At 39.6% G+C, this 26,206-nt stretch overlaps 1 protein-coding gene across 1 annotated transcript in view; it reads right to left on the bottom strand.

Moving 5' to 3' along the window:
* Window positions 1-15,665: 15,665 nt before the first annotated feature.
* The window catches only part of gpc1b (glypican 1b), a 64,671-nt gene continuing 54,130 nt past the window's right edge, over window positions 15,666-26,206 (bottom strand). The window contains exons 5-10 of the mRNA XM_053330022.1: window positions 20,995-21,160; window positions 20,760-20,890; window positions 19,172-19,300; window positions 18,540-18,673; window positions 17,713-17,888; window positions 15,666-17,262 (exon numbers count right to left, since the gene is read on the bottom strand). Of these exons, the coding sequence (XP_053185997.1) occupies window positions 17,060-17,262; window positions 17,713-17,888; window positions 18,540-18,673; window positions 19,172-19,300; window positions 20,760-20,890; window positions 20,995-21,160 (939 nt within the window). The 3' untranslated portion in view covers window positions 15,666-17,059. The remainder of the gene's footprint in view (window positions 17,263-17,712; window positions 17,889-18,539; window positions 18,674-19,171; window positions 19,301-20,759; window positions 20,891-20,994; window positions 21,161-26,206) is intronic.

Consider the following 26,206-nt stretch of genomic DNA (forward strand, 5'->3'; position numbering starts at 1 on the left):
GACTGTGGTGCAGTAGAGTTAGATACAATTCCAAGATGGCTACTACACAGTACACGGTGCTAAGTTGTTACTTAACTACATTTTGTGTTATTTACTATTGCCTCCTAAGTAAATGGCACTTGTTGAGACTCTGGTGTACTTTTCATTTATGAGTCAATACTACACCAATATCCCCACTACCATATCACACATACCCCCTTACCTCCATTTCCTCATGCCCTTAACAATAAAATAACATTAAAAATTAAACATATTCTGAAAGAACTCAAATATCAAAATATCTGTTTAATGCTACAGTAAATCTTCTGGACTCAAATTACTGATCTGATGACTGCATAGATTTTGGGACTTTCCTGGGCAATACTGCAACAAAAAGTTGTTACAAGTAGCTATACATATAATAGCAATAGAGCAAGGTGGCTGGTAGTCTTTTTAAGGGAAGCAGGGTTAGAAATGTAAGACAGAACAGTCTCAGTTGGAGCATCTCTGCACCCGTCACACCTCCATTAAGAAGTTAAATTAGGGGTGGTACTGAGATAGAAAGGTGTCTCCTACTCTTAATACCTAGAGAAATTAGATAATTTCTGTAGTTCAGTGATTTCTATTAAAAGAGAATTTCCCTTCAGGCTTAGCAGGCAAAGTAGAATCAAAGGCTCAGCTCGCAGCAATGGACTTTCTTCTCAGGTTGAATTTAATAGTGAGTCTCTCTGACCCTGCTCTTCCATGGAACAAAATAATAAATATTATAACATTTCACCCAGTACGCAAAATAATTTTAGGAAAATAGAATCAAGGCTGTTTTTCTTATATCATAATGTGTGTTTTATCTCTTCTTTTTCATGTTTCTCTAGAGGGCATTTGGGAGACAGGGAACTTCACTGACTAACCAGTTGACATCTGCCTGAAATTGTGCAAAAAATTGAAAGCTCCTTTAGTTGACCACTTCCTTTTGCAGAGATAAAATGAAAGTTAAAATGGAGAGAAGCAAGAAAAATATTAAAGACTTTCATTCTGGCTGTTACTACTACTTCAGTGTCAGGGAAAAAGATGGAAAACACTGGGTTGTAGAAGAGGCTTCAAAAAATACAAGGCTGATTAAATGTGAAGTCCCAGATAGATATGGCATGAGGAAGACATTTCACATCACAAAAAGCAGAGTGAGAATCTTTGAAATAGGATAATTAAAGGACAGGAAATTAACCACAGCAACATGGGTATCTCAAATATATATGCATCCATTTATCTGTTTGTCAGAGGCAAATAGATGTTGAAGAGAGGCTGCATCTGACTCACAGGCAGGCAGAGGGTGGGGCTGCAGGTGTCTGCAAGGTTCTGCAGGCATTGGTTTGGAACTGGTTGGCAAAGACTGGAGGTAGTGCTCTAGGTAATGTGGACACATATGCATAATATGTCTGGCAGGAGCTGAAGGTGGAGGCTGATGTTGGAGCTGACTATTGGTAGCTGGAGTGTAATGGGACTGCTGTTTGCAGCTATCTGCCAGAAAAGGCAGATGGAAGATGGGACTATAGGTTGTTGCCAGAGGCTGCAGGTTGTGGCTAGGGAAAGAGATGACTTAGGCTGCAGCTGTCTGCCAGAATATAGAATATACAGGTGGAGAAGACAGTTGCAAGTTGGTGGCAGAGGTTGCAGGTGATGTTTGAGCTTGCCAAACCCAGGTGGAGGTGGTGGCTAAAGTTGACTAATAAAAGCTGCAGGAAGGAACTATATTGTAGGTGGAGGTTCTGTTTGCCAGAAAATGCAGATGGAGGCAGCAGCTGCAGGTTGCTGGCAGAAGCTATAAGTGGAGATTCAGCTGCATCTGTCCACAGGTACAGGTAGTGGATGGAAGTTGCTGGCACACATAAGAAAGTTACTGTCCTCTACTTCAGTTATTTCACAAATGTTCTTGTTTTGCTTTTTTATAGTTTTCTCAATCTTTGTGATGTTAAATTGCTGTTTGTTTTATTGTTGTTACACATTTTATCTTATTTAACTATATCAATGCCTGTCATTGTTTGTAGCTAGCACTTAAATTCTGGGGGTGGCTATATCCATTATTATTTTAATTGCTTATGTTAATATATTATTCATGTTCTGTTTTAATATATCTAGAATACTTGTGTATAATATATTTCATGTCTGTGTCTGACTTTGTCTCTTGACTGTGTTTGAATGATCATCAAGAAAAATAATATGCTATAATAATAATAACCCAATTTGTCATTTTACTCCATAAAAGCTGCATGTGCATGCGAATGGCTATGTTTAGAGTGCTAAATCTATATTTACTCCAATTCAGTAACTCTAGTCAAATAACATAGAACAGATTCAGTGGGAATGCAAAACAATACTCCTGTGACGACAAAAAAAACAAAGAAAAGCAATTTATTTGTCTGTTTTAAATTTTTATTTGTCTGTTGGAGTTTGTACAGTATGAGTGGGCTATCTCATTCATAATGAGTGTTAATTTGTGTACATGTAAGGCTGTAACTACTGCATTATTATTTAAACTTGTGGCCTCAGTCTCAGTTGTCACTTTCCCAATAATTTTGGCCCATGTTTGGCAAAGCTGGGCCTTCCTTATATGAGATATGTGCCTAACTTGATGGATCATGCAGCGACATGTGGATGTATGCGTCTTACTCTCAATAGTTTTCAAAATCTTTTAAAGTCTGTGTAAAGTACGAATAAATATGTGTTGAGTTTGACATACCACAGTTGTTAACAACCCTTCCAAATTTGAATGATTAACACAATCGCCAAATATATGAAATTAGGCTTCAAACCCCGCCCCCTACCAAGCCTGTCAATCAAAGTCACCACCTCTACCCGAAACATGCACGCTATGTCTCTTTCTGCTGCTAGCTCGGCGGCTAACTCAGCAGCTAACTCGGCGGCTAACTCAGCTGACTGGCTAACTGTAGACTGTATTGGTAGTAGTGTTAGATGTAGTAACAATAACTCGCCACTACGCAGGTTAACCACCGAGGAGAGCGGCCTCTCAGTCTTACTGTATATAGTAGGGGAGGGACCAAGATCACGCTCACTTGCTAGGAAAGTGTTGAGCTGCATTCGAAGTATTGTAACAAATACATTAACATTAGCACTAAAAAGACTAATGTTTGAAGATATCTGCTTTATTTGATTAATTTGAACAGCTGAAGCTTTATACTAGTTTCAGCTGAACTTTTAAATATACTTTTGCACAGAAGGAGGCTTGTGGATTTTGACCCCTATCACTTACATTGTAAGCGCATTGAGAAGGGATCTTCTAGTGGCCACTATGAACAGGAGGAATGATAACAATTCAGTCAGGAACACTCTTGTCATAGATTAAACCATTTATTGCAATAAATGGTAATAGTTTTACTTGGCGTTGAACGTTCCACTCTAAGATGCTCCCTGCTCCAGGGAGTGCAATGCAAAACCCCCTTGGAGTGGGCCGAAAGAAGGACATGAATTGCAGATTGACCCTAGACCCATGATGGGACCCTGAACCAGAAAGGTGGAGGCTGGGGTGGTGGAGGCAAGCTTTGCCAGCAGCAGTGTGAGCAATGGTGAAGCTAGATCAGTGTAGGTGGGAGTCATATTTAAAGGGACTGTCAGATGATTATAGCTGGGTTGTATGACTTCCGTATCCTGCATGAACTAACGCTATGCTTCATTAAGAAAAACATGTTTCATTGTTCATGTGGGCACCTGAATATTGTTTTAAGAAAGACTAGAAAAACTGAAAACAAAATACACTTTTTAACATGAAGGACACCTATTACAATCTCAATAATAAAGATGATGTAGAATTATTAAATTATGACAATAAGATTAGGGTTAGGGTTAGGGTTCTCATTATTCAGTTTTTGTGCAGGGTGTGAGAAGTTCTCTCCTGAAGGAAATTCTGAGTATGTTATGCATTGTGATCTTGTACGTAATATGTGATCAAATGAAAGTAGTGAGATAAAAACTGTTGTTATCCATTGTGCAATTATGTACATAGTATGTAATTAAGTAAGTTTTATTTTTTAAAGAGGCATTATTGTATAATGTGCAGTGTGCAGTAGAAACACTGTTATTATAACATTGTGCAGAATTATAATAATTATATACTGTAAATTTTAACCAGTTATGAGTTATATGTGAGAATGATAAATGCAGAAGGGCAGAAAGTGTCAGCCTAATCCCATGTTGCGGCAAAGGGGAGAGTTAGAGTTTAATGACCCACTCACATGGACCCGAGCTTGTCTCCCAGCAGTAAAGGCTGTATGGTGTTGAAGGCACTGAAGAAGTTAAAGAACATGGCTCTCACAGTGCTCCCAGCCTTGTCAAGATGAGAGTTGGCTCAATGAAGCAGGTAGATGATGGCACCGTTCACTCCTCCTGCATGGCTCTATAGATGGCAATGTCGGTCAGTCCGTCGTTGGTTCACTGAAATATCTATCAGATGGATTACCATGACATTTGGTACAGACATTCATGTCGCTGTCAGCATTAATTGTAATAACTTTGGTGATCCCTTATTTCTTCCTTTAATGACATTTTGTCCAGTACTTTGGTTTATGACCAAGTACTTGCAAAAACGTAAGCATTCCCATGAACCTAACCTATTATTTATGTTAAGTGCAAATTAAATATTATGCCTGGTAACCATCAGCATGTTATCATATCATAATGAGCATGTTGCTACACAGTTGTTAGCATTTAGCTACAAGCACTGCAGTACTCTATAGCCTTACCGACAGCTAACCTGACTGTTTTTTTTAATTAGCTCCACCTGTTCAGCCTGGTCTTACCACTAGCACACACCATCATGTCACTAGAGGAGACCATAGTCTTATTTTAACAAACGTATCTAAATATTCCATTGCCATTGTACCTCTAAATCTAACTATACATCAACTACATGGTTTCAAAGATGTCATAATTTTATTGCAGAAAAACAAGGAGTCAAGAGTACATTTTAAGTGTACAAAGACAGAGTAGAGGAGATCTCCTATCAGGGTTCCTATCAGGGTGCACTTCACTTCCCTTCCTGTCATGGCTGGGGTCCTTTCTTTTTCTTCGGACTTTGAGCACACCTTTGCATCTCTCTATTTTTTTGGCAGAGAGATGCCTCCCCAACCTCAATGGTTCAAAATGGCCCTTAACTCCATTTCTTTTTCAAGTATTTGGATGAGACACAGTATGTCATGGTAGAGGCCTCTCTGCTTCTCTCCATCCATGTGCAGCCTTGTGGAAACAGTCTGCCTTTGAGTGGAATGGTCCTTTGAGACATTTTTCAGCTCCATCAATTCTTGGCGCAGAGCTTTCATGGCCTAAAAATCCCTTAGGCTGTTGGTCTCAATCTGGTCTCTTAAGTCTCTTTCTCTCTGCATTAGCTCCTCCATTTCCTGTTGGAGACCATCCCTTTCTTTCCTCTCTGCTATGCACTTTTTGGCCATATTCTCAATTCTCTCCTCCGCTGTGTTGAGCTTCTGCAAGGCATTGTCAGACTTTGAAAGTACTGTGCATATCTTAGTTCTTTGCAAAGTGCCTCTGCAATCGTGACTGCCTCATTCTTGTCAGCTTCTGCCCAGGCCCTCAATTCTTTTTCCTTCTGAAGGATTTAGTTTAGGTCTGCAATTTCTTGGTGGAGGCCTTCCACCTTTATTTGAGCTCATCATCAAGCACCTGGGTTGGAACTGGGGGCTCATTTGAGAGGCTTTGCACCTCATCCAATTTTTGGACAAGTTCACCGTTATCTCAACAGCCTCAGCTGCTTTTGCTTCTGCCTTGGCTCTCAGGTCTCTCTCCACCTGGAGCTACTGGCTGAGCTCCAGGATTTGTTGAGAGAGAACATTCCACTGTTTTTTCTCCAGTTCAAGCTCATTGGCAAGCTTCTGGTGTTAAGTTGAACACTTGTCCTCCAGGTTTTAACCAGGTGCCTCCATTTTTGAGGTGGATACCTTCCTATCACTTGTCACATTGTCTGCATTCATGGAGTTCACACAAGCTCTTTCTTCAGTTGGTCAATTTCTTGACTCAGGGCTTTTTTCTCCTTTCTCTGTGCTCAGAACTTGTTTGAGGCACCCTGACACCGGCAGACTGCACACTGGGACAATTCCTGGTGGCCTGATAGTTGTTCTGGTCTGACTTGAACAGTCAACTTCACCAACGAAAATATAGCAAGCAAGAATGAGTTGACGGACCAATCAGATCCATTTATCCGGCAACCAACATAATCAAGGATGTAACAGCTCCACTGCCTTCAATCTGCAGCGGTGTGTATATATGCAAGTTGAAAGAAATGGAAGATTTTAAAAAAGTGGAGCAGAGAGGGAGAGAGAACAAAAAGCCCTTGCCACCGATGCAGCTACTGTAAATACTGGAAAATAAACAATATGTTCATCAGGAGAGCAGGTCAATCAAGAACACTATAGCTTGCTGGTTAAAAAAATTGTAAAACTGGACTATGCCAGCACTTGGTAATGCCACATAACCTAGGAAAAGTATGTAGCCTAACAGCAAAACAGACTATAGTAACGTAACTAACACAGTTCAAAAGTACCAATTTTAGTGTTATTTTTGCCATATACAAGTGATATCAAGACACTAAATATAGGCTAGTTCATGTTATAAATAAATTCTGATGAAATGTCAATGTTTAAATTATGGTAGTAATACCAGAACGAATAACATGCAAGACTACAACAACAACAAAAACTAGGCAAACTAAAAATGTTCTATTAATTTGGCCAACAAAGTAATATAGGCTATTAATGTAGCCTACTTATACCATAGGTTATGTAATGAAGCCATTTCACCTTTTTTTTGATCTTCATACTTAACTTGGTATATTGCATTTTCTTGTTTTATTGATACTGTGTGGTTTTAAGTTTCTGTCTCTTATCTTTGTTTTTGTGTGGAGTAGTGACAGCGACAGTGACAGGGATCAAAATTAAAAAGTCTTCAGAATAGAAAAAATATCCATTGGTCAAATGTAAGCAGTAGTAGACTAAACTGAAACATTTGGCCTGCTCTTGGGTTTTTCCTAGAAAATGTGGAATAGGAAGCAGCAACAGCACGAGTGCTCCAGGCATTCCTACAGAACTGGAGATGGCGGACAGTTCAGTGTCAGAAACAAAGTAGAGACTTACAGATACCACTTACTGTAAGAGCACAAAGCTAAACATAGAGCATGTTTTTAGATTAATATGTGCTTTAATTATGAGATTATCAGTAGGACTGTAATCATAACTTTCCTCCCCAATCAACATAGTGACCATAGTTCAACAAAGTTTCCCGTCCTGAATTATTGTCCCAAAAATCTAAAAAGCTCTGATCAACTTGTACCGGAATGATGGGAAGAAAACAGTGTGGATAATTGGAGCTTGGAATGGCTAATGATTCAAAGCATACCATATCATCTGTAAAACAAAGTGGAGGCAGCGTCATGGGTTGGGCATGCATAGCTTCTAATGGCACTGGGTCACTGTTGGTGTTAATGATGTGACAGAGGACAGAAGAAGCCAAATTAATTCTGAAATGTATGGGATATACTGTCAGCCTGCATTCAGCCAAATTCAGCAAAGTTGATTGGACGGCGCTTCACACCATGATGGACAGTGACTCAAAATATACTGCTTTAAGCAAAGAAGAACATTCTGCAATGGATGAGTCAATCACCTTAATCTTAAAGGTAGAATATGTAGAATGAGCAGAACAACGCCATCTAATGTCTCGAGATCGTAGTCGCAACAACCAAAAAGTAATTCCAGCAGTTGGGTTGCCAGGTCCGGTGCCGGATTTTATTTTAGCTCTAACTCTGTAAATATACCACTTTATCCACATGTCTAACCTTTTTAGGCGAGAAAGTAGCCCTTTAGATCCACAATGTGACGCTAATTTGTCCAAATAACATCTGCTTAAAGTTTTGTTCCTGCGAATTCGGAGCCGCTCAAGTTAGCCGTAGCGAGTAACGCACTTCCGGTCATTTTCACAAAATAAAACACCCGTTGCCTTTTATTATTAAGAAAACCATAACGATAGACTTGGTGCTTTTATTTTGAAAACAGGAAGTGAACATACCCTCGCTGTAACTGACTTGAAACCACCGAGGTACATTACATTGTGGGAGTAGCAGCAATGTCTCTGCATGTACTGCCTAATCCTAAGCACTGATTGGCTTGTGTGTGGTGTCGTCAGAAGCAGAAGAGGCTCACGGTCGTAAACATCTAGTCACGTGTACTCTGAGATGGACGCGCAGTTCAGGAAATGACGTAAACGGACCGTATATGGTTTGTTATTAGTGTTATTACATTACGTGTTGGACTAAATACATGTTGACATATTGAGGAAAGTATTCCGGTTAGAAGGAAACGGATTTCATATTTCAGCAGAATGGATACTTGGCGAGCTGTACAGAAAGTCCTGAGTCATAAGATGAACGTTGTGGATAAAGGGAAGACTTTGAAGGTATGTAGGCATTATAGCTTTTCTTACTTAGCTCAGGGGCTAGCCGAGCTAATCGCTAATACTATTACGGCTGTGAGCAACCATATAAGTCGTGAGGGGTCTTGAATGAATCAGGTCAATCTAAGCTTTCCAACTATGTACGGCATGAATATATATGTTTAAGGGTTGGTGTTTAAAACATTCAGAAGAACGTGTGGCTACTTCCTAACATCTGTCCCGTCCCGTGAACGGAACAGCGTGCGTTAAGAGGTTAATGATCAAATATCAAAATCCGAATAGCGTCAGAAAGTCAACCCACTCTCCACATTTCCATTTCTACCGTTTTGATACTTCATGGTACACAAACAAATAGCATCTCATATGAAAGCTAAGACCCTGGCGAGTTCAACAATACCACTATTATTGTGCTAAAAACTCAGTGAACCAGCAGCCAAAGAATACAAAGGTAAACAACCACTTATTTACAGCGACTAACAGATATTCTATCTTACCTTCGAAGTTTTGTGATGAAAAGTTGTACTTGAGAGCAAAAAACGCTGGTTTTAGTAAGTCCAACACGGCTCTGCTTGTTTACAACTCCATTTCACCCAGTGCCAGCCTACAGTAGCTGCACCGGAACAACAGATAACCCTGGCAACCCGCAATTCCGGTCGCTAATTGGCTGGTACAGTGTACACAGAACTCATTGTCGAACCGTCAAAATTTAAAAAAAATATTAATTCATACTAAATATTTTTTTTTTATGGAAAAGCAATAGTTTCATTCTGTAGGCTACCCCTCAAAATGCCCCGTGGCTGTATTTTTTTTTTTTTAAATATAGCTTTTAATAAATATTCTACATATTCAACCTTTAACCCAAATGAACATGCACTCTAAGTGAAACATGGATGTTGTTTGCATTACATAAATATTTTTAGTGAAAACTACTAAGTAGTTGTATTTTTGGTTGTTAAAATATGAGAGATTCATTGTATTAACTTAATAGTAAAAGATATTGTAATTACAAAATTGTGTTGAATAATTGTAATTATGTAATCAAGCTATTTAAAATGCACCGGGGTAGCCACAATGAGGTTTCCATACTTTCTTGTACATACGCAGTGCGGCCAAGGATGATCCACCAATTTTGATTTTTAATTTTAATAAAATAATGGTAAGATTAATCACAAGAATTGAGTTGTTTGTTTTGTTTTGTTTTTTACTTAGAAATTCACAATTGGTTCTTGATAACTGCTTGATCATGATTCAGCATCATCAATCGATAGAAGCCTCAAATACTCATTTGTTTTGTATGATATTGTGTGCAATTGTGTTTCCACCACCAAATGTGTTGTGTATGTGCTGATTTAATTTTGGCCTTTGGCATCCTGGACATCATTTTAGAGTCCTGTAATTAACAACAGTGGTCTAGTAGGAGTCAACTATCCCAAAATACAACCTCACTCTGACATGGTAACATTGACTCCTACTGGTGATAGGGGTAAACAAAAAACATCGTTTTCAGATCCAGTTAAGCATTTAAGTTGAATCAGAATGATTTAACTTGCAGTTAGGTTTATAAATATTTGGACAGTGACATAGTTTTCATTTCAATTTTGGCTCTGTAGACCACCATAATGGATTTGAAATCAAACAATCAAGATGTAAGCGAAGTACAGATTCAAGGGGTTGGAGAAAAATATAGTTTAAAATGTTGGAAATTGCAAGCATTTTTATACACAGTCCACTTATTTCAGGGGCTCAAATGTAATTGGACAAACTAAATAATAATAAATAAAATGTTCATTTTTAAACCCTTGTCAAGAATCCTTTGCGGGCAGTGACGGCCTGAGGTCTGGAACCCATGAACATCACCAAATGCTATGTGTCCTTCTTTGTGATGCTTTGCCAGGCCTTTACTGCAGCTGTCTTCAGTTGCTGTTTGTTTGAGGGTCTTTCTACCTTAAGTTTTGTCTTTGGCAAGTGAAATCAATGCTTGATTGGGTTGAGATCAGGTGATTGACTCATCCATTGCAGAATATTCCACTTCTTTAAGAAACTCCTGGGTTGCTTTCACAGTATGTTTTGGGTCAGTGTATATCTGTATTGTGAAGTGTGGTGCAATGACCTTTCCTGAATTTGGGTGAATCCGAGCAGAGAGTATATCACATACACCTCGGAATTCATCCGGCTGCTTCTGTCGTCTGTCACATCATCAATAAACACCAGTGACCCAGTGCCATGCATGCCCAACCCATCACACTACCTCCACCAATTTTGACAAATGACATGGTATGCTTTGAATCATGAGCCGTTTCAAGCCTTCTCCACACTTTTGTCTTCCCATCATTCTGGTACAGGTTGACTGGAGTTTCATTTGTCCAAATAATGCTGTTCCCGAATTATGCAGCATTTTAGATGTTGTTTTGTTTTGGCAAAGTTTAACTTGGTCTTTCTAATCTTGATGCTTATGAATGCTTTGCACCTTGAGACAAACCCTCTGTGTTTGCTCCCGTGAGGTCTTCTTTTTATGATAGACTTGGATAATGATATGCCTACCTCTGGAGCGTGTGCTTCACTTGGATGTTGTGAGGGTTTTTTTCTCAACCATGGAAAGGATCCTACAATCATGCATCACTGCTGTCTTCTATATACAGCCAGGCTTTTTTGTGTTACCGAGTTCACCAGTGCATTTTTTTTTACCTCAGAATGTACCAGACTGTTGATTTGGCCACTCCTAATGTTCTTGAGATCTCTCTGATGGAATGTGTGTTGTTTTTGCAGCCTAAGGATGGCCTGTTTCACTTGCATTGATTGCATGTTGTATGTTCAGAGGAACAATTTCCAAATGAAAAGACCACACCTGGAATCAACTCCAAACCTGCTTAATTGATGATGAAATAACAAATGAATTGTTAACACCTGTCCATGAAACACCTTTTTAATTAATTGCCCAATTATTTATTGTCAGTGAGAACTTCATCCCTTATATCATCAAACATAGGAAACTTAGCTTAATGTATGTTATTATTTATAGTAAATTGAACAAATACTGTAAGTGCAACAACATATCCCATCAGACACTCTCCAGGTGGTAGATGTTGAATGCTTATAAAAAAGAAAAGCAAACAAAATAAATGGATGGTTAAAAAACAACAACTGCTGTCATAGAAGTTGATATTCATGCATAAACAGTAATGTCTATGTCAACTCTTTCACTGGTGGGTTTTAAAATGCAATGAAACCCTTCCTCCACTAGGTGACAGTATGTGCATTTGCACAGAATAACCTGAGGTAGAATTGTTTCAATATGAACTTTCTGTAGTTTGACCAAGCTCACATTCTGTCATCTGACAGAGGCAAGGATGTGCAGCCCTTGATCTCGAATATAAGTACTGATGTAAAATTATATAACAACTCAGACAGCTTGATATCAGAGATGGTGTGAGAGAGAAGAACACAGTGGGAGCTAGAGGCTTTGGTTCAATTACAGAGCAGATCAAAGACAAAAAGGTGAGAGAATATGTCTAACAAGCCAAACAGCAAAAGAGCATAGTACACATTTGCAGCCATATAGGGAAATTTAGAGGAGAGTAGACTGCCGCTGACTATTTTTGGCTGCACTTGCAGACTTGACGTTGATGATAAAAATTACAGGGGATGCCTCTCTTTTTGAATCTTTGGCATTTTGATTTAAAACCTGCATGCATTCTTTGTGTAATCCAAATTCAAACAGATGGGATAAAGCAGCTAAGACTATATGATAACTACTCAAAATACCACATTTATTTGATCAAACATTCACATACTGTAAGATAGAGTTAAAAGATTTGGTAGGTTTACTATGGCACCTGCTGCTGAGAAGAGAATAAGACAGAAAACCAATTTTCTCCACCACCCTAAAGGATTACATTTGAATTAATCCAGCCACCCAATTAGATGCTGAAATGGATGCAGATATGTATTAAATGTCATTGGTCTGTTATTAAGGCATTACATGTCTGAAAATAATATATCGTAATAGGTTTCATAAGATATTAGGTGCACAATCCTGGTAGCAAATGACTGTAAGTGTTATGTCATGGAGCCTAAAGGTAAAGACAGTTCAGGGTGCACTGAGCTGAGGAGATTTTATTGACAAGTGTTTTACCCTGTTGAGCTGATATTTCAAATACAGAGACCATGTAAGGTTGTGAAGCAGTCACTCATAAAAGTGCTTCAAACCAAAGGGCAAGCTGAAAGCCAAAAGGCTGAGAATAACTTTGTGTATGTGTGCAGAGTGTGCTGTGAGTAAGAGAGACGGTGAAAAGCTTCAGACACAATCGATAGCTGGGAATGTGAACGTGTCCACACGCATGCGTGTATAGCAGCTGGGAGAGCTGTAGAAAGATGACTAATAATTTCAGCTAAATTGAATATACCAGACTCACTTATTTTACATTTGTTTTACTGCAGAGAAGCAAATGCCTGATCAGTGAGCAGAAATGCATTAAGTATGAGATTGATTTGCTTTTTTTAAGTGAGCTGGGATTGTTAAAGTTTGAGTTTGTCTTTGGAGTCCTGTGCTGTGACTTTAAACAGACACTGGTGTGAACAAGGTCAGATTTGGTGACCCTATGGGGACAGATTCAGCGCATTTTGGCACTGTTTAGAATCAGGGAGGGTGGCACTTGACATTTATTGTGACATACTTTAATATTCATAATCTTAGTTAAATATTTCTGCTCTGACTTAACTACAAGTTGCCTTTACTCCCAAAATGTTTTGCAATTGTAACAGCAGACATGGAATCACTGTCTTCAGCTTCTATACTCATAAAAGGTATTAGTGTATAACAATGCCATATATTTGAGGTGTGGCATTTCAGTATCCCATAGGATCATGGTCAAGTACATTTTATTAAAACTATCCTGAGGGGGATGACCATTTCATTGTCCACACAGTGCCGCAGAAACAAGACAAAGCGCTTAGTGTACTCTGAACATGTGGCAGTTTTTCCTGAGTGGCAACACCAGACAGCAGCTGTCACCTCTGACATCATCACTGGGGCGAACTGGCCCTTTTTCGGTGGCAGTGTGCCCCGGTGTGCTCTGGTAAACAACTTGGGCAGATGGTATTGTGAGACTCAAGTACAGCAGAGACTTCCTGTCTCTATCTAGAGATACAGTGGATCTGCATGTTGGTTGTCTGAGTGAAATGGTTTGTGATCCGAGTGTAAAACAATAAATCATAGGGGTTTTAATTTCTTTTTTTCATCTTCACACACACACACACACACACACCAACTAAAACACACCCATCATTAAAGAAACTGGACACATGTATTTTGAAAATCTTACAATGTATATAATTGACACAAGATTTCAGGTACAACAGCAAATGAGACATTTGTATTTTCAACCTCTTTCTGGCATCTTTCTTCACCATAAGCACAAACTCTCCATAGATTTCTGATAACATTAAAACCAAAGTAAATAAAAGCAAAGAAAATGAAACTTACTTTTTTTCCTCATAAATTGGCACCTTTCAGAGATGCCTTCCATGTTCAACTCAGTGTAGAATAAAGCTATCTTTTAACCGTTGGATAATGAGCTTTGCACTTTGCCCTCAAATGAATGAGGGATCGGGGTGCACTGGACGAACCTTTCTCCTGCTTCCTCTCAAACTCAGGGGCTTTGTGTTTACACTGTTTCACCATAGTTGAACATGAGACATCTTGCTGGGCCGTATCTATCTGCATACACACATCCCCAATCAATAGTCGTTTCTGGAAGGTGTTGACTTGCGTATTGATCGACCATCTTGTGATGTCTTTGTGCAGACAATGCCATTTATTGGCCTCATAAAAGTGCAGGTTTTATAAAAGGGAGGGGGGACTTTGGGTAACAAATTAATGAGATCAAAAGGTGAAGGAGGAGAGAAGGGGGTGTGGGATTGGGGGTTGTGTATATGGGGGACGGGGGAGGGGGCTGTGCAAATTTCAGCCGATGACATTGTGAGGCAGTCATTGAAACTGAAGATGTGAGTCTAAAGTCGCAAGTTGTCTTTGAATTGGAATGTCACCATCCACAGTTGGAGTCCTTTCTCATTCTTTACAGGGCATAATGTGCACTTTCACATTCATATTCAGATTTTCTCTCGAGGGCCACAAAAGGAAGACCCATTTGGTGCTCTTTATGTTTTGCTCTTTGTTTAAAATTTTATTTTTTTCCCCCATGGAACATCTAATAACATTGTATGTATCTTTTCTCAAAATTGACCCCAACCCTGGACAAAGTGTCAAAGGCAGTCACAGGCAGATTTCTTAACCAGGGACTAATAGAGAGACAGACACACACACATACGCACACACAGATACATAGCATTCATTAATAAAGCTTGTCAAAAAATACTATCAAAGTAACCTGCCAGGCAACACATATGTTTACAACCTCAACCATTTTCAGAGCAGTAATTAACCAAGTATTGAACAGATGTGCTTCTCGATGTTTGACTCAACTCCTTGCATCTCAATTGGATCTGCATTATTATCAACAGTGTAGGGACATTTAGATTTTTTTTTTCCTAAAATGAATTATAGTGAATTACCCCAGTATACAACTGAAGCAATGATGTACAATTTGCGTCCTTCACTGTCACATACAATACTGACAAGCAGAGATACCATCAATGCAGATTTGGAGTTATTACAGTGGTAGGGTGAAAATCCCATTTTTGAAAGCTTAACTATATTAATCTTCCATTGCTGTGAGTTTAATAGCACTCAACCAGACCATGTTAGTCTGATAGATTTAATTTCTGTGCCATCCAAACAAGATTAACCATGCTCGATCGTCCATCCTTCGATTGCTATATCGATCACAGACAAGTACGTACATCCACACACATACATACGTGCAACCATTGTCCCATCGTCCTGCACACAGCATTCTTAAATGAGAGCGTTGACATTTCTTTGAATTAAAATGTGGCGTATGTTTCCTCCCGACAAGCTTCTCATCAGGAAAAGCCTTACACATGCATTCCCACAACATTCCCAGTACGGGTGACACATAACGAAGCACTGTGTCATTATCATATTGCCTTGCCTATCATGTAAAAGCACAAGGAACGCTTTAAAGGTCATTATAACTCATGAGTGGGTAAAAGGGTAGAGGGAGTTGGGGGTGGGAGGAAAGAGGCACTGATACAAAGACGCTGCAGAAAAATGGAAGGCAGATAACAGATATTCTGACAGATGATGAAAGAAATAAGAGTTATAGCATACAATGTTTTTCCCATTATAAAATTTTGATACCTAATTGGCTATTTTTTCCTGGAAAACAGAAAAGCAATCAAAAAAATATGTACACTGTTGTGTCTGCCAAAGCAATAGTAGAACGATTCAAATACGTGCAAGAGGCAGCTTTCACCGTGATATAGATCGCTGCTGCAATTTGACAAAAACATATGACATTGTTGGCTGCAATTATGATGCTAATCACAGGAACACTGGGCCTTTGCAGGGATCACACAAATTGATTCTTATTATATTTCTGCTCTGCTGCGCACATAAAAGGAATACTGAAAAAAAGCTACATGACAGCAGTGTTTCTGCCTCTGTGTACATTTCTGCTCTGCTACACATCTTCCAAAATCATGAAGTGTCAATCCTTTGCTGTGAGGGCAGTCTTAAATCGACACCCCTGTTCCACATACAGTGCTCTATAGTGGGAAGATACTGTCATCTGAGACCTGACCCAGCCTAGCATATGTTTTGCTTACACCAGACTCTTGAGTTGATCCTACAGGGTCTGGAGAGAGAGGGAGAGATGCCTCAGCAGGGAGGAGGGAGGGGGGTGGGGGTGTAGGGATGAGTGGATGGATGGAGTGGCGGATGGGTCACGTTACTGCCACATTAGATGATCATGTCAGTGTGAATGTGATCACGGCTATTATTATAGCTTACATGATGAAATGGCAAAAAGTGCTGACGCAGGGTGCTCTCATCCTCGCTGTGAGACAGTATGTGTAAGTGTAATGATATTATGAGGCTTAATGCATCAATAGGTCTGGTGGGCTGTGCTGTCTAGATTATAATCCTTTAAAAGTCATCAATACTTTATTTCATTTAAGTTTGTGGTTTGTGTATTTCTTCTATAAATATTAGGGAGTGGTAAACCACCCTGGGGTCTGTTGCCAGGTATTAATAAATAAATCATTCTACTGAGTAACTAAGTGCTGTGTAATAAAGTGAGTGTATCTGAACGCCACCGCAAGCCCCATTCTCCCTCTTCCCATGGTGTCAACACCAACATACTGCAATAGTCTTACTCGTCTTAGGTACAGGTATAATCTCAAAGAAACCAAACACCAGAAACAAAACATTAGAAGATGCAAAAAGACCAGCTCTAATGGTGTAATAATATAGCAAGAAATAAAAGACAAGAGCACAACCAAAATATTTATGTATACTCGTAATTCCATTTTGTTCTAATCCAAGTCCATCCATGTGATTTTTTTGTTGTTGTTTCCTTATAATTATTTAGTTTTGGCAAAGTAACTAACCCCCAACTTCTCCCCCCTCCCTTTTCAGACTCTCCCTAACCCCTGTGTCCCAAACTCAGTCCCGGTTGATAGATTTCACCGTCAATTATCGCCGGAGCAGCAGAATGAGCAGTGAAAGCAGGTAAATGGTGATGCAGGGGAGGTTCTGGTGTGCTGATGCTTTCATCACCTTCTCCTGTTCTGGAGGATAGAGATTGGGTCGTTCAGTGACGGGGACAATAGGGCGTTGGCTCCGGGAACAGATATCGTCAGTGCACATGCCACTTCCTGAACCACTGACATCATCACCTAGAGACAGAGGGTTGAGACATGAGTCTGATGGTACAACATACATCAGATTTACAAATGGTGCTGTTAATATGTGCAAATAATTAACATATTTAGTGCCACACACATATAAGAAAATACTATTCATAAATATACAACTATGAGGTTGACTGTTCAAAGATGGGCTGAAATTATTCTGCCAGTCATCACAAATAACTTAATCATTCAAAATGTCACTTTGAATGTAGGCCTAGAGTTTTTATAGCATTCCAAAAGTACTGTTTCTGCCATTTTGCTAGTGTACAAACTAAGATAGGAGTGTGCTCTATTCTCAGATGACCAGAAACAGACTTGTTTATTCCCCTTAATCAAGAATTTGTGATAAACTTCGTCATCCCTTGTGAGTCATCTGAGAAGTTCCCTGTTAATGTTGTTTAGAAATGTGTGGTTTGTGTTGGTAAAAGCACTCACTGGTATCCTGAAAGTCCACATCATTGCCATTGAGAGCATTCTTCAGGCGGTGTGTCATGATCTTCAGCTGCATGATCTGTTGGCGTATTGTCATGTCTGGCTTGGTGATGTCAATTTCCACTTCAGGGTTGTTGATCTGGCTTGCTAGGCCATCACCCATCACCTCAGGAAGGTACCTGACACACACAAACAGTTGTTCAATAGGTGAAATCTCACACTTTTCATCATAATTAATTGGAGACTATGCAACTTGTGCTGAACAGAGCCTTCTGTGGCACTGAATTTCCTCCACTTCTAATTTAAAATTTTAGTTGCTATTAAAACCTGACAAAAATGTGACCCAAAATCAGGACATAACTAACATGTCTCCTGGTGAGGTCTGTTTGTTTTTTTTTAACTTTTGCCATGAACCCTTGACTTGTTTACCTCTGATACAATGAAAAGTATCTTCACAGTTGTGCAAGCAGGGAAGATCAGTATGTCTATTACACAGCACTATACATCTAAAGTTTGCTTACATTATGCACCATAAGGTACTGGTATTACTGTAACATAACAAATATGCATACTGAATTGAAGATTTAAAATATTATGTTATTTCTTCTTTCAAAATATATATAGTCTCTCTTTAAAATTAAGATTCAATTCAACAGTGGGAATCCGTGATGAAACAGAATGATGGCTGGGATTACTCATTCAAATGCATTTACATTTAGTGCATGAAAAATATTTTGTAAGATGTTTTGTAAAGGTCTTGAGATGTTTGATGTGCTGAGTAGTAACCCATATAGTGTATTCAATTCAAAGCAGCACGTTATATGTCCTACCTGGCACGGTTCATGCCGTTCCAACACTTATCCTCAGCCCCTGCACCGGTAGCCACTCTGTCACTGCAGAGAAGACTTGGAAGAGAAACCCAGTACGGCTGCATGTCCCTCAGTCTTATAGTTACATCAGACACCTAAAGAGAGCACATTGATGTTATTTATACTTAGGCTCAAAAATTATATCTTGATGGTACATTCAAACAAGAGAGTAAGAAAAATTCCTGTCTCCTAAATAACCAACTGCAGTGCCCAGTCATCTGCTTTATTCTTTTAAAAGATTTTTTCGGCACAGACGACTTTATTTAACAGTAGACAGACAGGAAACAGGGGGTGTGACACGCAGCAAAGGACCTCCGGCCGGGACTCGAACCGGGGTCGGCTGCGTATGTGGCATGCGCTCCAACCACTCGACCACCTGTGCGCCCTCATCTGCTTTATTTATCCATCCAAGCATTCATTGCCATCTAATCACCTCATAAGTGCCTGTGTAAAGGTGAAATGAACAGCAAAAGGGGTTTAATTGCCCATGATAAGCAGTGGCTCCTGTGTCATAAAGCAGCACTGTGAATGGGTCAGATTAGGCCATCAGAGAGCAATGCCTGGGGCACAGATTCACTCAGTTAAATACTAACCAGTTTATCCAGTTTGCTAGAGCTGGGTCCCAGTGTGTCCTCCACTACAACCTTCCCCCTCTTAATGAAGTCGTCCACTCCTGTGCTGCTGGTTCCTCCCTCTTTGAGATTGCCGCATGCCTGGAACAACTGGGGTGGGAGAAAGTGAAGAAAAGGTGGAACAGAAAAGAAAAGATGAAGGACAGAAAGACAAGTTAACAAAAGGGTGCAACAAGGAAATGTATTCAGTCCTGTTCAGACAAAAGCTCAAGTCAAGGCCTAAAATAGTGCTTTAACATCGAATTTATCTTCAGCTACAAATAACTTGAACTGTGAGGCTTCAGACTCATTCTATAAACTTTATTTTCTTACCATATGTAGTTCATACCCTGGATCTTTATTGGTGTTGGTGTTAACAAGACTGAAATCTGATAACACTGAAAGCCGCTCTCTGAATAGACGCCTATAAATCCTTACTGCATCAGTAAAACATTTTGCATTTTTTAAAAACTTATCAATATGTAAGTAAATTTGAGCATATTATTGATACTGGTTATTTGCATGGTCCCAAGAGTCAATCACAGCATCGCTCTAGCAGAATGATTCAAAGCTCAAAAGATACTAGACTACTTGTCCGTACGGCTTACATTATATAAATGGATCCCAGGGAATACAGTAAGACTGCAGTCAATCTGTCAACCAATCTGGCCTTCTTAGGAGAGCATCAAGCCATTGAACGTTCACACATAACTATTAAATAATCCTGTTTTAAGCTTCCAGTCATTTCTGTCACTGTAACTTGTTGGTATTGTGTGCTTCAGAGTAGACTGAGTAATGGGTAGAAGAAATACGGTGTTGAGTCTGTTACATTGGAGATGTGGCAGAATGCCTTCAGTCACATTTGCCAAAAGTGGTCATCACAATAGCATACACTATACTGTGGCTTCTATATCTGTATTTGGTATATTTTATGGGGAAAATACACAACCGAACATATGGCTTTGGTTTGATGTCAACAGATTATGTAAATAGGAGATAATCTGTTCTACACAGTGTCTATCGTAATACTAGACCATGGACAGCAATTGACTTCTATGGGATCAACACAGTACTTTTCCCATGAGATGAAGATCAGAAGCTGAATCTGTGTGTGATTACCATACCGAAGCAGGTCAGAGGCAGTCCGCCAGGCTATGGCTCACCTCAAGCCAGCCAGGCTCTTTAACAGCAAACAAGCACAGAGGAAGCTTTGTCTTACCTCTCACCATCTACACTGTTTTCCACCTTCTACCAAACAAGCCAATCAGATTTTTATTACTGCCAGCATCTTTTAAGGATCATATAAAAGTGTTGCTCAGACACTATTAAACTGTGAAGTAAATGGTTGGCCTGTAGGCTCTGTCATGACTCACATCCCTTTATTTTAACAGCATTTATTTAGTGGTAGGATAGGTGTAAATTGTACGTATGAATGTAGGGTCAAGGTTTGTACAGTATGGGAGGTGAGTGACCGATTCAGGGTCAAGCACAAAAATGAGTTTACAGTTTAAAGCCACTTCAAACATGGCTTCAAATCTTAAGTATTTTTCGATTACATTAATGTTCTGACCTTGGTGTTGATGGTTTCGATGTTGTCCATCATGTTGAGCATGGCTTCTGATATGCGACTGTGGAGGGAGGAGACCACAACATCCACACCAGACTGGTCATCAAAGCGGTCAGCCACTTGCATCATCGTTTCTACAAAGACAGGAGGAACAGTCAGTGTGAACTATCATCGTGTGTAGAGTGGACCCACACATATGCCTAAATTGGATGCCTGTGTGAATGTGTGTGTTCCCCACCTGCCAGGTGCCTCCATTCAGTGTTGAGGTCAGCTTGGTTGGCCAGACAACCCTTCATGACGTTGCTGCAGTAGTTGGCACAAGGTCTGGCAGAGGCCATGCTGCGACAGTGGGGACAGTAAGTCATCCTCATCATGGCCCGCATGCACTCCTGGCTCAGCACCACCTGAGGTAGGGCAAAGACAAAAAAAAGAAAGAAAAATGGCAACTCTATCAAGCATACATGATCAAGTTGTCTACAACATACAACTTACAGCAGCGGTTGATAAAAGTGTACATTTGAGCACTTTTTTGTTATACCCAAGTGTTGTATGTGAAGATGTAAATTTCTTAAATTAGTCAATGATAGCCACAGAACTGTGGGAGGTCACCTCCCATGGTGACCTTTTTTTTTTTTTTTTTTTAACTCTGCACCAGACTTTCATTCAACACAGTTTCCTTGGAAACCACTTTGGGAGAATTTACTTTTTGTTTCACATGCAATGAAAAGGCCCTGACATTCATAAAACTATTCTCAGTCCTTCATTCTATCCTTCCTCCTCCATTTCTCTCACTATCCCACAAGGCTGTTCCCCCAGGAAAGGGCCTTCGTGCGTGAAAAGTGAAACTGGGTTAATACCAGTAAGCTCTGTTCACAAGAGAGTATAGCTATGCATACACAACCTCAGGAAGTGTGTGTGTGAGAGTGAGAGAGGAGACACAGAGAGAGAGGGAGAGAGAGAGAGAGGGAGAGAGAGAGGGAGAGAGAGAGAGAGGGAGAGGGAGAGAGGGAGAGAGAGAGAGAGAGAGAGAGAGAGAGAGAGAGGGAGAGAGAGAGAGAGAGAGAGAGAGAGAGAGAACAAACCCAGCTACGCATACAAAGCTCCTCTAAGCTGACATCTGGGCCAGCCTGATGCTTTTCCTGGAAACTGTTCTTCCATCATCAAAGTCACAGTTAAAACCAGCTTTTATCAAATATACAGTGGTAACAGTACATCAATAGGGATCAGGTGAGGAAACAAATTATAGACAATTTCAACATTCTATAATAGTTTTGTACAGATTCAAATTTGCTCAGCATAATTACATGCTAATACAAATGATAATTGCATCTATGGGAACACGAAGAGTAGCCGTATCACCTGATAAATAAAACCATTATTAATAAGTAAGCCTTCTTTGTACAGTATTTCTTGTCCTTCATTATGAAATTCTGGTGTGCATCTTACTGTATGTAATGTAAGTTCATACAAAAGTTTGTAGTTGATGTTTTCTGAATGCATCTTTTTTGTAACCCATACCTTCCTTCATGATTTACTGTACATACAGCTATTAATCAGTTCTAATGTTGAAAGTTTTGTCTGTAAAGTTCAACCTTCATTTGACACATTCTAGCTTAGATGTTTTTAGTCTTTTTTGGCAATAGTCTATTTTTTATGGGCGTATCAATCCACAAGGATCAACAAAGTTTCCTCTGATCATGTGATTCACATAAGGCAAAATGTATTTATTGCAATACTGTTTCAACTCTGAACGGAATCTTAAACCACATTACAAAAATAGATAATTAGCCTAATTTAGTAAATGCATCTCTGATGTATAAAATACATCAATAACATTTGGTAATTACTTCCAGTTGCAGAAGGAGGACAGACTAAAGTGAAATAAGTGACACAGAAAAGCAATAACCACATTCCCAGGCTTAATCTCAAGTCATATGAGACATGAGTCAGATCCTCTCTCCTGCCCTCCTTTTCTACCCCCTCCTTCCATCCTTACCCTAGCACTCATTAGCCAGGGATGAGTCAGACGAATGCTTTTTTGGTGAGAGAGAGGACTGAGGGAAGGGAGTGTGCGGGTGTGAATGAAGAATGATATGGGGCATGATAAAAAAGCTATGAGATTCACCAAAGGGGCGTTAGCAGGGGCACAGAAAACCTAGGGTTATGTTAATGAAATACTTATCAAGGAGAACCAGTCATTAATCTAGTTTTTGTTACATCATCTGCACAGTTTTAATGCTGGGAATCCCTGGCCAGGCACAACAGACATGAAACACTGTGTAACTCTTCTGTAATGCTAATTGGAGGTTGATGTTGACAACTTCTTCTGTAACCTTGGATCTGCAGTGCACTGAGCGCTGTGAAGGCGAGGCTGTCACATTAGAACCATTAAAATGACTTCTGTAACTAATAATTACTTTTATTATGGATCAATCTGTTGAGAATGTTTCTTAGGAACTGAAAAAATTACCTATTAAAAGTTCAGAGAACTATGACTTTTTATGCCATATCATTTCGGCATCAATGGAGACAGCTTACAAACAACACTGCACTCAGTCTGGCTTCATCTGAATCATCTCTATACTTACCTATCTAAAAATATCAAGAGAAAGTTTTAGGTTTGAAATACTCTCTTCTGCATGTTTGCATGTCTGTCTCTTTGATGCGGCTGTGTTACATTTTAAACACCCATACCCTTACTTGTCCTTGCTTCACCTTCGCAACATACTCCCCATACCTGTCTCTATATTGCCTGCGGCAATCTAGCCTGAGACTCTTCTGTCTCTTGCTCTCTCTGACTGTCTTCCCTCTGTAATTAGTAAGGATATATGAGCGACCTCTCCCCCTTTGTGTTATAGAGTGAGCCAATCCAGACTCTTTGCCTCCAGAGTGAGCTATGTGGCGCGTGGCCTACTTCCTCCACTCCCCTTCCAGAGGGAATAAAACAGTCCAGAAAAAGTTGAGGACACAGCAACTGGCGCAGCCTGGAGTGAAGCAAGGGAGCTGTTAATACTGCACAAGAAAGAATGACATTGACGCATTCTACAGATAAGATCTCTTTTCTGTCTTCCAAACTCATCTTTCATTTTGTTCAACGCCTCTTGGTATCTCTCTGTGTTCTATGGCTTATTCCCAGCATCCTTTCAGGATATTCTTTCATCACTTTTCACTACAGCTCCTATTTGTCATGGCTAATCAAGCTAATGCAAAGCAGAGATTCATGTCATGTTTCTTCTTAGTTGGTAACAAACATAGACCTCCTCCACACACATGCACAGAGAGAATTTTGTTTTAATGTAACCTGGTTTGCACCCAAGCTGCAAAATACCTCCCTAAGCAGCGTGTGGTAAACATTTTCAGTCACTGGGCCCTTTAAGTGGCAATACATAGCTATAAATAGGAGCGGTTGTCTCATTAAATCCAATCAATCGAAGATAGAATTACAAGAGAAAGCAGAGGAAAGCTAAAATTCAAATTAGTATACCAAGCTATTCACACTTAGAGGAGACAGAAGACAGCACAGGGCACAGCTCTTGAAAATATCAACATAAATGACAGAGTATAATTTACTGGACACAGAAGGAGAATAAAGGATTGAAAGAGAAGTAAAGGATGCTGGAGTCACAGTCTTTTTATTATCATCTTCACTTGCTGTCTCTCACTGTCTCATTTGTTCCAATCACAGTAGAGTGCTGATTGTGTGCCGTGCAAGACAGCAACATAGACTGACACACAAGTTATGAATATGAAATTGAGCAGTTGGTTAAAATATGTTCTTTTTTCATTTAAATTGTACCGACCAGGCCTCGACTTGGATGGCTCAAGAAAATTAGACATCCTGTTTTGTTCTACAATTAAATGGACCTTGGAAATTCCCTTTTTACAGAGATTGCCCAAGTGTGCCCATAGTGACTATTGCAATACAGTGTGCTCTTGCCTTCCCTCTTCAGACTACATGGGAGTGTGTAAATAGGGCAGAAGTCAGTCCATCACCTCATCCAGAGGTCAGAGGCAGTAGTGATTCCCTGGCATTAGCTATGAGGTGACATTTTGTAATTTTGTAAACGTTGCGCTAATTATTTACACATTTTCCCCCACCCAGCTTTGTTTAATGAACACATCGCTCAATGTCCTTCAGTACTAGCAAAATAGCATTAGTCAGGAAATATGTATTAAGAAGCAGCCACACTGGGGAAATATGCATCACTATTGGGGGGGGGAATGATGACATGATGGGATGTGTATGAGTGTGAGCCCTTACAGTGTGTGTGTGTGTGTACCTCAGGCACCTGTGTGCATGAGTACTCTGGTGTGCATTTGGGAATGATGAGATATCCTTATCAGCTTAGCATTTTGCTAACAGAGCTCCAACGGAGTTGGGTTATACGTCATGTGGCTGTTCCTGGGTTATACCAATGAGTCAAAAAAAATCATGAATAGCAATTTCAACATAGTGCACTGCCCATGCTAATGCATTTCTGTTTGCTTGCTTGAGTCTAAGCTACTTTGCTTTTGTCCTCATTAGACTAGATACACTAGTCCTTTAGCTCTAGGTTAAGCAGTTTTAGTTCTCACTGTCATGTTATGTATTGTGTTTCCACAAATAAACTGCTATGCTAGACTAGCTGTGTTTATTGTCATTCCTGATTTTACTTCCCTGTGGCTGTGGAAGTGTAACCCCCCTCCTGTGCGGATACTTAATTGAGACATCCTCCAGTCCCCATGTGTAAGTGTGAGATGTTGCATCTATTTTATGTTCATGTTCATTGTATTTAAGAAGGAACCATGCACAATTATTAACATATTAGCACTTGGATCCATCAGGCTAAATTTCATCTGCAGACGCTGGCAGGTAGATGGCATATTAAACAATAAAAGAAAACATGCAAGAGCACATAAGCCCATAAGCACAGACAAGAACAAAATCAATAGATATAACAACTGCTCCAAAATATGGCAGCCCCTTTGATTGTCCATTAACCACTGTTATATAGATTTGAAGACAGAGTTGAGAGATGTGATGTTCCAGGTATGTGCTGCACGATAGGAAAAGGTTGATTGTCCAAAAGTACTTTTTCTATTTTGTATTTTACAATCCCTTCTAGTAATAGCTCTGGTAGATGAATAAAGCCATTGAGGAGTGAAGGGGCCAGATCATGAAACATTTTATACATAAATAAAATACTTGAATTTTTTTTTTCCAATTTAAGAAAGCATATTTATTTAAAATGTTACAATGATGATATGAATTAGACTTGTTATCCAATGTTTTCAAACTCTGCTTAAAGTGTTTTCACTGGTTGCAATGTCATCCTACCTGCCTGTGTCCAACTGGTAAGACAGTAGTTCATGTATGAGAGAATTGTGACATTGGTGTATAAGGCATGTATGAGGCATTGTTAGTTAAATTTAGATTAGAGATATTGACCGTTGAAGTTGATCTGAAGTTG

Source organism: Scomber japonicus, chromosome 12 (assembly GCF_027409825.1).
Source record: "Scomber japonicus isolate fScoJap1 chromosome 12, fScoJap1.pri, whole genome shotgun sequence".
Lineage (NCBI taxonomy): Eukaryota > Metazoa > Chordata > Actinopteri > Scombriformes > Scombridae > Scomber > Scomber japonicus.